At 39.5% G+C, this 10,329-nt stretch overlaps 2 protein-coding genes across 3 annotated transcripts; one reads left to right on the forward strand and one right to left on the reverse strand.

The window, feature by feature from the left end:
- The first annotated feature begins 4,657 nt into the window (after positions 1-4,657).
- LOC116189753 (acyl-CoA-binding protein) lies at positions 4,658-6,053 on the forward strand. The gene is made up of 4 exons (XM_031519465.1): positions 4,658-4,835; positions 5,321-5,438; positions 5,517-5,579; positions 5,684-6,053. Exons 1-4 carry the CDS (start codon positions 4,824-4,826, stop codon positions 5,761-5,763), a joined length of 273 nt encoding a protein of 90 aa, XP_031375325.1. The 5' UTR covers positions 4,658-4,823; the 3' UTR covers positions 5,764-6,053.
- A 365-nt stretch (positions 6,054-6,418) lies between these two features.
- LOC116189752 lies at positions 6,419-10,329 on the reverse strand. 2 transcript variants are annotated; one of them, XM_031519464.1, is made up of 4 exons: positions 9,284-10,329; positions 7,799-7,854; positions 7,500-7,689; positions 6,419-6,987 (listed from the first exon to the last, which is right to left on the reverse strand). In XM_031519464.1, exons 1-4 carry the CDS (start codon positions 10,013-10,015, stop codon positions 6,634-6,636), a joined length of 1,332 nt encoding a protein of 443 aa, XP_031375324.1. In that variant the 5' UTR covers positions 10,016-10,329; the 3' UTR covers positions 6,419-6,633. The 2 variants fall into 2 exon arrangements, with proteins under 2 accessions (XP_031375324.1, XP_031375323.1); XM_031519463.1 differs by having other exon boundaries at positions 7,500-7,692; positions 9,284-10,325.

Here is a 10,329-nt window from a genome sequence, read left to right on the forward strand (position 1 = left end):
TGGGATTATTTAACATTTTTTCTGAGGAAAAAAAAAAACAGGAAGAAGAGCAACGAATATAAGTGAGGCATCTCATCTCATTGATTTAGACGCGAGGGGTCGAAGAGGAAAATAATTCAAAGTGCTTGCGTCCAACGGAAGATGGCCCTTGCAACCCCTCGCACGCGTCTTCTCTTTTCGGTATCTCTTTTGGCCTTTTCCCTTCCAATAAGTTAAATTTGCGGAAATTCCGCCCAAAAAGAATTTATCTTTTTTCCTCTGCACACCCAAAAATAATCTGTCCATGTACATGGAGAAATCATTTGTTCTGCTTCCCTTTCTTTTCTACTTAGTTTGGGAATATGATCCCGGACAGTGCATGGTTACCGAAGTTAAAGCAATAAAAATACCATCGGATTCGAATCTTGTGAATAGAGAAAATTCACTCTAGAAGAGTTTTATCTCTTAATAGACCAACCCGGCTCAATTGGATTAGTCGGGACTCATTAAGTTTTCAATTCTCAGAGTTCACGCAAAAAAAAAAACCCCTTATCTCAACATAAAAAGTCTCTCTCGGCCATTTATTACTCTTCATGAAAACGCTTGAGGTAACTTATCAAAAAAAAGAAAATGCTTGAGGTATGTAAGGAGTGAACGGATTAGATATTTACAATATTTATTTTCTTCCTCCTTATGGATATGCAATATCTGGTTTGACATCATACATTGAGAATATGATAGGTTATATGTTAAGTGATACAGTATAAAATAAGCAGGTGCTTGTAATTAAAAACCTAGCATTGCAGCATACTTGTGGTGGCCTGTTATTGCGCAAGCATTTCTTGCAGCTGCATTTTTCCTACAAGTTGGACAAATCTGAACTATGTTATCATATTTTGTACTAGGATTATCGAATAATTTGTATTTTTTTGATAATCTTAGTTCCTCCTATTTCCCCATCCTATTTTTTAAATCTCATTCATGATTCATATTTTAAATATGTAACGTACTATTTTTTTTGCTGAAAGTATCTATTTTTATTTTTATACATAACTTCAAAATTTTCCATTTTGAATCACTATCAATTTAAACTATAAAGTAAAATAAATAAAAGAAAACATGCTTGTTGATCGGGTTTTAGGGTCTATGCCAGCAATTTTGTACTGCTGATTAGAGCTGGTAATATTTCACACGACACGGAGTTAAACGAGTTTGGGTTGGACATTTTTGATAATTGGTCTAAACGAGTCCAACCCGTTCAAACACGGTTAATAAGCGTGTCTTACCGGGTTGAACCCGTGTAACCCGATTATACACGATTAAACCTATTTATTTAGACAAGTTTAATCATATTACTATAATCATGTAACCCGTTAACCCGTTTATGTATTTGGATTTACCAAAATATCCTTATGTAATCTTAACTTCCTAAGTCCCTAACCTAATTTCCTTTCCTTTCTTTTACCCAATCTAACACAGTACAACCGCACTTTTACTTCTACTTCTACTTCTCTATTACCCTATCTCAGATCTCATCTACGATTTGATTTCCTTCTTCTCATCCATCAATGGCGAAATTCTGCTTCTTCGCTCTCATTGCTCTCCTCTCCGTGAATCTCGCATTGTCCGCAGATCCGCCTAAGATCTCGACCTCCCCTGCTCCTAAGCTCACCGCCGACTCCACTTCCACCATCTCCCCTTCGAAGCCCACCGTTTTGTTGGCTCCCGCTCCAGCCAATGCGCCTCATGGCTCTATCTCATCCTCGTCGTCGCTGCCTCCCTCGGATGCGGCTCCCACCTCTTCCCCATCCACATCCCTCTCCCCTCCATCTCAATCTTCGTGTTAACGTGTTTGGGTAAACGAGTTAATAGAATAAACATGTCGTGTTAATGTATCCAGATAACTGAGTTGATCGGATAAACAAGTTATGTTAACGTGTCCAGATAACGTTTATAATCGTGTCGTGTATACGTGTACCTATTATGACACGTTTCGATAAACGGGTTTAAACGTGTCTAAACGGGTTGACACAGATATAAACGTGTCGTGTATGAGTTTCCAAAACCTAACCCATTTAATAATCGTGTCGTGTACGGGTTATGACTTCGATGATACGGACCCGTTTAGACACGACACGTATAAACACGACACGACACGAATTATCACCCCTACCGCTGACGATTGCGTAGAATCCTGCAAGGATTTTTACAAGTTTGTTCTCAATACCTTCTTTTCTCTTTCTTAAGATATATAAATTGAATATAGATAATTATTTTTGTAATTAGTATATCTTTAATTAACTTGGAGGGCATACTTGTAAATTTAAGTAACGGTAGTCTCTCTCTTTATTATAATACTAGTTGTTTGCCCGTTTTTGCACGGATTGATTAAATAAAATTTGTCTTTCAGGGTTAAATATTGAAAATTAATATATATTTTTACACTTGTCATATAAATGCATTAAAAAAATTGATTATATGTCCTTCAGAAAATATATTTAGCTGAAGAAAATTAAAAGCCAAGTATTATATAACATTCTCCGATTTTATTACTTGATTTATCTTTTTTATTATAATGTTGCTACCTGATATAGATTGAATAGCTATATATATATAAGATATACCTAGAATGTAATTGCATAATTATAAAATAGAAGAAAAGATAGATAAACCATGATTCCTCTTATTTTATAAAGATAGGTGATCTATTTTGCTATCAATATCTCAAGAAAGTTAAGAGTCAATCGAAAGTACAAATTTGTTGAAACGTATTCAAATTATAAATAACCTAAATTATATTAAGTTAGGCACCATCCACATTATTAGCTAAAAGATAATTGCATAAAAGAATCTATCAAAGAATAAATACACTTAAAGAATTATATAAAATAATATTCTTTTACTTGCATATAGTGAAATTATCTGATGGAAGGATAGTGCATGCTCTAATATGCGAAGTCTTAATTCTTCTTGTTTTTTAGTAGGCTCCGCACCCGCATATTAAGAGAAAAAAAAAAACAAACAAACAGTAATGAGAAAATAATACATACCACTCTAGAGGGAAATAAAATATAGGAAAATATGAATTATCGCGATCTACCTCTTTTGGCAATTTGAGCTTCTCTAAATCTGCTTAAATATATAAGCGTTTCAGAATGCAATTAATTATGACAATTAATTTGATAATAAACCAATTTATAGCAAATTAATATGGAAGATGGTTACTACTATTATTATCCTTGAATGAGTATAAATTAAATGCTTTAAAGATTAGACCTTATGCTGTATACTAAATTGATATAATAGTCCAAAGCTTACTTATTATATCCATCGAAAAGAAGTCTACATATTATACATTTAAATTTTGTTTATAGTAGATTCATTTTATGAAAATCCACTACAATATAAATTCAAGTAAAATTTTTCGTTTTAATTTTCTTAGTTTTAAACTAAATTTAATAGATTAGATGTATATTTTTCTTAATTTCAATTGCTGTTAGGCCCTACTTCATGGTTAGCTTATGGGCTGAAATAAGTGACTGGTGCGGGCTCAAACACTAAGCCCAAACTACGGCAGGGGCTGCCCCACCGTGGCAGTAGTCAGACTCCCACCATTAGGGTTGAGCATGGGTACCTTATAGACTTAGAACCTGTTGAAAACTACCCATTATAGTAGGGTCTACGTGGATCCAAAAAAATGGGGTAGGGTTCAGATAATAATTTAAGGAATCGGTAAAAGCAGGTTCTGATTCCACTGCACATGGTACTCAAAACCTGTACGTGGATCATGTTTCTTTTGTTTATTTTATAATTATTTTATATGTGATAGTAACTTGAATTTGATATTCGATAAACATAATAAAGTCAAGTCCTATATCTACATCAAGAGTCACTAATCCCCGTCTTTGTCTCTTCTTCCTATTCCCCTTCTTCCTTTCCCGCTCATCAAGACTTGTTTTATTGTGGATATTCAATTTTATTTTGTTATTGTGGGTGAGATTTTTTTTCTTTTTATATATTTTAATTATTATGTTTGAAGAGAAAAAATATATATATGTGTTCTTACAGGGTATTCGAAATTTGTAGTATAATACATATTTCAAGTAAGGTTTGGTTCCATATTTCAACAAGGTAATATTCGATTCCAAAATCTTAGAATCGGTTACCTACAGGGAAGGATACGAATACTTTGAAAAATATAGGATAACCTGACTCGCACACTCCTACCCACCATCATGGGAGGTTGCCCTGCTAGTGGTCGGATGGTACCTCGCAGACATTGGATTTCCACCACACCATCTGCGGGCGATCCATTCTCCATCAATGAGTAATATGGCCATTCTGATAGCGTCATCGTGCTCCCTAACAAGATGTCGTGCCCGAGCCTCCATCGTTAGGCCTTCTCTGTGGGCTTGGGCTTGTCTTGTTTTGTTAATCGGGTCTACCGAATCCAAACCCTATTGGGACATGACATTTCTAGGTTCATTTTTAAAAGATTTCATCATAGCTCAATTCGTCAAATGAACTTAAAAGGACCTATAAAAGAAAATATTGGAATTGAAGTCCTAACGGGAATTGAATTCAGAAACTCTTTACGTTCGCTAACCGGGCCCATCCATTTTCTTCTTATTGCCCAAGAATTCCAGGAAAGTACGAAACAATGGGCCATAGAAAGCGTGCCACGTGTAGACCAGCTCATTGGAATCACCGAACACCCAACTCTCCTCTACGATAAAAAGCCTCTTCATTTCGATCTCATCTTCATCGACATTCGATTATCCCAATCCAAACTTCATCATTCTCTGATCAGCCAGCGAATCCGATCCCTCTCCGAGAAACTAGAAATGGGTTTGAAGGTCCGATTCTTATCATCCCCCTTCGATGGAATCGCTTGATAATTTTCAGCTCAATCATTCGATCCGTGCATGTTGAGTTGATATTCGTCTGCGCTTTAATTATCCTTAGGCTGCTCTGTCTGTCTTCATCATCTTCCATGTAACTGGAAATGGTTCTGGCCAATTAGTGCAGCTCCCATAGTTTCTCCTTTCATGTGTTAATCGTATATGTTTAAATCGGATACCTCGTTTGAAGATAGGGGCCGATTATATTACTGTCGATCCTGTCCCGATTCCGGACGGAATCGTGGGCAGCGAGAAAGATGCGTAGATGTGCATGATAGGATCAGTGGATGACTAAGGTCCAGGAGAATAGTATAATAAGATATGGAGATGTGTGGTCGGATCACGTTAAAGTTTGTTTGTCAGATTTATCGCCGGGGCACTTGATAGGAAATTGAGATGTTACCTCGCGATCGTAATCTCCGTCGTCTTGGTTTTAATAGGAGGAGTTTGAGGAGTACGCCGAGAAAGCCAAGACCTTGCCTGAGAACACCACGAACGAGAACAAGCTTATCCTCTATGGACTATACAAGCAGGCCACAGTGGGACCAGTGAACACCAGTTAGTTCTCTTTATCCATGAAAGGTTTTATGGAGTTATTTTGTTTTTCCTGTAGATTTATTCCGGGTTGATTTACAGGTCGTCCCGGTATCTTCAACATGAAGGACAGAGCAAAGTGGGATGCATGGAAGGCTGTTGAAGGTACAAAAGGCTTGTGTTGCACTCCTTTAGACCATTTTTGCTGCAAAGGAAGTCTCATTCTGTTTTCTTCTTCTGCCTCTGAATTCATTAAATTTGTTTGACAGGGAAATCGAAGGAGGAAGCCATGAGTGATTACATCACCAAGGTGAAACAGCTGGTGGAAGAAGCTGGTGCCTCTGCTTGATGGGCTTCATTGCTTCGGCACAGCCTTTAGTTTCTTACTTGAACACTTACAATCATGTCTTTGATCTTCTGTTCATGTGCAGTGTTCCACAGAGTGCGGATCGATGATCACTTTGCTTTTGGTTTCCACTTTAATCTATTTCCTTTTTGTTATGAAGCGCATTTTGGTATGCAATGATAGGCGGAGCACATTTTCCGTTATGTTATGAATTCTCTTACATTCTGGCAAGTTGCTTTTCTTAACTTTGCAAGGAGAAAAGTGGGCAATGGCATCTGAGTTTGTTCTTCTGATGGAAGCAAATGTGAATGAAGACCACCTCATACTCATTGATCCGTTAAAAGGATTGTTGTCTATTGCACTAAAGCCATTCCGTATTTTTCCAAGTGTATGGAATTGTTAGAGCAGGTTGAGCCATGAAGGCATCACGGGGTTCAGCTTGCCAAGAGGCCCCCGTCTTCCTGGTTGATCCATAGATTCGTGGGATGTCGCCGTATTGGTATATGTACAGTTAAAAGCGTCAATGCAAGAATTGGGGACGACTATGCCATGGAAACTTTGAATCAGTTGCCCAGGTGAAAAGAAATGCAGAGTCTGCAGTTGGAGTCTCAACGAGAGACAAGAGGACGATTAAATAAATCATTAGATAGGCAAACCATACCGTAACGCAACTTATCGTAGTAGATTTCCAATCTTAATCAGTTAAATGCCGCAATGCTGAGTGACATAATTACAATTTGAAGAGAGGTAGATCAAACAGAAGCCAACAAAAACAAAATCTACGCCTTCCATTCCATGGATATACATAGTTGCAAAAGAGGATACATTCGGCGGTCAGTCAGTAGAGATCAAGCACCAGCTGAGAGATCTAACCTACTGAACGAAAGGGTACCGAGAAATATAATATTCTCTCACACGGGATGCTCCGTCTCTGGCCAAGATCCCTTCGAGATCTCCGATTATTCGGGCCAGCCAAATCTCCAAGTTCCTCTGAATCTCCTTGAGGTTGTTTCTGATCGAGTCCATGGACTGTCTTGTGGTCACTTTGGCCTCACTGCCCTGGTCTTCTCTGTAATAGCTCTTCCCAACTTCGGTATGTAATGCCATCAGCTTTAGTCCTGTTTCAGATGCTCGCTGCTGTAGCCGGAAAGCTTCTAGAAGGAACTCAGTCTGTCTCTGAGTTCGGAACTCTGAGCTCAAGTTGGGCTCGCAGGGATCACTTGCTTGCTGGACAAATCATTTGAACTAAATCCGCTTAGTGGCATGCTCCACTTTAAAAGTGATATAACTTAAAAAGAGAATCAAAATCCAACAAATATAAATAACACGAAGATATGTCACATGCATAGCAGTACTTGGTTTTAAAAACCAGAAAGCAATTCATTTTCGTATTCTCGAAGTGTAACAAAGCAGAGAAAGCAAAGAGCGGAATCACACTTAGAGGAAGTGTTGGATAATGATTGCAGTCCCAAATGGTTTTTCATTCCAATTTCTTCATATTTCAAGTAAAGGAAAATCAAAAACTGAAAAATATTTTCACTATTCTGAGTTTGTTTGTTTTCCATTTTCTTTTGTGCCAAAAAGCATATAAATTAAGGTAAGTATTGGCATAAATTGTCTTCGCTAAAAAGATGGCATATGAATACTAGAGTAACAGCAAGCGAGAAGACAGCATATGTAGGCAATATTACATTATTTTGTAATAATGAACACAGAGTTTGAAGATGAACAGGCCTTACCATCCTTCTGCATAGATCGTCGATTTTCCCTGCTAAGGCTTGATACCTCTTAGCCTGCTTCCTCATTAGTGAAGGCACCTTCGTGAGGTCACCCTTGCCGACCTTTTCCAAGTTTATTAGCTCCTGCTCGAGTAGCTTTAGCTTAGAAGAGACACCAGTCGAGTCACCATCAACTTTCCAAGGAGACTCCCTTCTGAACAAGAAACCAAGAACCTCATTATCTAATTACATGAAGCTGACAACATGAAATTGATATATAAAAGGAATGAAGTGAGTGTTTCAATGGTATAAATAAGTACCTTGCAACAAAATGTTTCGTCTGGTACATTGGTTCAAGAGATTCGCAGTGTACATCCTGCAAGGAGGAGAACTCGAGATCAAAACTTACCCGACATCATTCACCTTCTCCAAATGAAGTTCAAGCAGAGCACCAAAAATCTGGCGAGTTATGAACCACTAAGTGGAAGGTACGTGTTTCGTACTTTTACAAGATGTTTTTGACAAAGGAAGCAAAAGATCAAGGAAAGAGCTAGACTCAGTCATCATGTCGATTGTGTCCTAGTTCAAGAATACAGGGTCTGAACTCATAATGGCTTAGAGGGTCTGCTGGCACTTTTTTTAGCACGAAACAAGGAAAAAAGCAGTGATAAACCGTGCATAACATACATTACTCTTTCAGCTTGCTACTAACTGAATCTATCAAACTTAATCTTCTGTTCCATATGGACCTGAGTTCAGACTGCACATGCAAGAGCCGACATACCAAAAATAAATAAACGAATAGATAAGCAATCCAAAAAGGGGTCAGAATTGCACTTTCATTTACACCAGAGGCACATGCACGTGCTCAAAGCTTTGAAATTGATCACTTTCTTCAATTAGCACTAGAATAAGTTGGTCGCATTAATAGGGTGGAGTTGATAAACAAAGATGATATATCTATCATAAGCTTATATATTGGCTAAGGATTGTCCACAAGAAAACAGAGACAGTTGACAGTGACAACAAGAAAAGGATCACCTAAAATTGCTGCTGACATTGAATGGGCACCAAAACCAAACGACAGCTAGCTTAAAAAATATCAACCGGTCCTCATTATATCTTAAGAATGCATACAAACTACAAAATCGGAATATTTGGAACTAAAAATTAGAGCAGCAGGAAATTTGACACTAAGAATTCCTTGAAACCTATGCTGGTTTTAGCAAATTCTGTGCCTAAGCCTGTAACAATATGGATTATTACGTAGCATACAGAGAACGACAATTCAGAGGTTCACATATTTGTGGAGGAAAGAACCAAAATACATCAAGCATTAGCTAAAGTAAAGAAATGATCAGACAGCAGAAGCCGGATTCAACACCTGAGTCAGCTCACCGATCTAACAATATTTCCTCCAAAAAAGGTCGCCTTTCCGGGAAAGAATCAGAAGTTTTTGCACAACTTCGATTTGCTAACATGATCCAAGGAACAGAGAAATTGATACGAACACAAAAGCCAAAAGAACAAAGACCATTTCATTGTCATCAGAAACAGCCAATTATAAGTCAGCTCCAAAGTCAAGACTCCATCATTCTCAACAGGACACATTGCAGGGATAACAATGGAAAAAGAACAAAAAGCCCTTTAAAATTCAGAGATTGACTACGATGAGTTGGTTCTCAAAGTAAAAAAGGTCTCATCTTTAAGCAAATGGGTGAAAAGTGTCATTGACAAGCACAGACAAGTAACAGAATGAAAAGGAAATGCCCCATTGAAGTGCAGGGAACAATTTTTCCACAGACCTGCCATGGATGATTAGGCCTATCAGACCAGAACTTGGAAGCAGCAGATGGCCCCAAGAACTCATCAGAAGAGCTCAGCCCACTCCCAACCTGCCTCTGATGGAGCAGAAACTGATGAATCTGTTCAAACTCAATCCCTCCCACTTCTCCCAACCCATCATCCACATCATAACAACTCCTCTCCCCTTCTTCACCCCCTTCCCCTTCCTCTTCCTCTTCCTCCGGAATCCTAGCCCCGTTGCCGGCGAAACCCATCACCGCAATCTCCTCCCTCTCCCTCTCGAGCTCCTCGGCCCGGGCCCTCGACTCGGCCTCGGCCTGCTCCAGCTCCGCCACGCGGGAGAGCAGCCGCTCGATCTCCTCGGCTGCAGAGTCCAGCCGCTGGGCCAGGCGCCGCTCCTCAGCCTGCCACGCCTGGCGGTGGCTCGCGAAGATCTCCACCACCCGGGCGTTGGCCTTGGAGTCCTCCTTCCGCCTCGAGCGCATCTGCCGGAGCTGCTCCTCCGCCTGGACCAGCCTCAGGGCAAGCTCTCTGTTCTGGGACTTAAGGGCAAGGGAATTCTTGGGAAGAAGGGCAAGGAAGAGAGAGAAGCTGAGACCCAGGTAGGAAGAAAGAGTGGCCGGCAGCAGAAGCTTCCCCTGCTGCCCTTCTTCTTCCTCTTCTTCTCCTACGACTCCTCGTTCTTCTTGGTCTGGTTCTTGGTTTTGGCGTTGGGGTTGTGTTGCTGCCATTTCTGGGACACGAACTGAGGCTGCGTTGGCGATAGGTTTCCTTTTGGCTTTTGGTTTTGTTTTGCTTGGGTTTGGTCTGGAAGCTTTTTCCCTGGGAACTGCGACCGCATTTAAAACTTCTTCGTTGTTAAGAGAGCTTAGCTTAGGTTGTCATCATTCATCAATGGCTGTCAATGGCCAGGTTCTGCATTGATCCATGGCTGTCGAATTGTTTTCTTCTTCCATGTTGTTGTGCTATGTTCAAGATAATGTGACAGGTTAGAACCAGGATTTGTACTCTTTTCATGCCTACCAGCCCGCCCTAAATGTGCTCG

Source organism: Punica granatum, unplaced genomic scaffold (assembly GCF_007655135.1).
Source record: "Punica granatum isolate Tunisia-2019 unplaced genomic scaffold, ASM765513v2 Contig00009, whole genome shotgun sequence".
Classification (NCBI taxonomy): Eukaryota; Viridiplantae; Streptophyta; class Magnoliopsida; order Myrtales; family Lythraceae; genus Punica; species Punica granatum.

Bases quoted from the DNA above. Each gene is read 5' to 3' on its own strand.
- LOC116189753 (XM_031519465.1), top strand. The intron at 5,439-5,516 runs GTTAGTTCTCTT...GTTGATTTACAG, and splicing joins AGTGGGACCAGTGAACACCA to GTCGTCCCGGTATCTTCAAC. The intron at 5,580-5,683 runs GTACAAAAGGCT...TTTGTTTGACAG, and splicing joins TGCATGGAAGGCTGTTGAAG to GGAAATCGAAGGAGGAAGCC.
- LOC116189752 (XM_031519463.1), bottom strand. From the start codon at position 10,015: ATGGCAGCAACACAACCCCAACGCCAAAACCAAGAACCAGACCAAGAA. The intron at 7,693-7,798 runs GTACTTATTTAT...TTTCTTGTTCAG, and splicing joins ACGAAACATTTTGTTGCAAG to AAGGGAGTCTCCTTGGAAAG. The intron at 6,988-7,499 runs GTAAGGCCTGTT...TGATTTGTCCAG, and splicing joins ACGATCTATGCAGAAGGATG to CAAGCAAGTGATCCCTGCGA.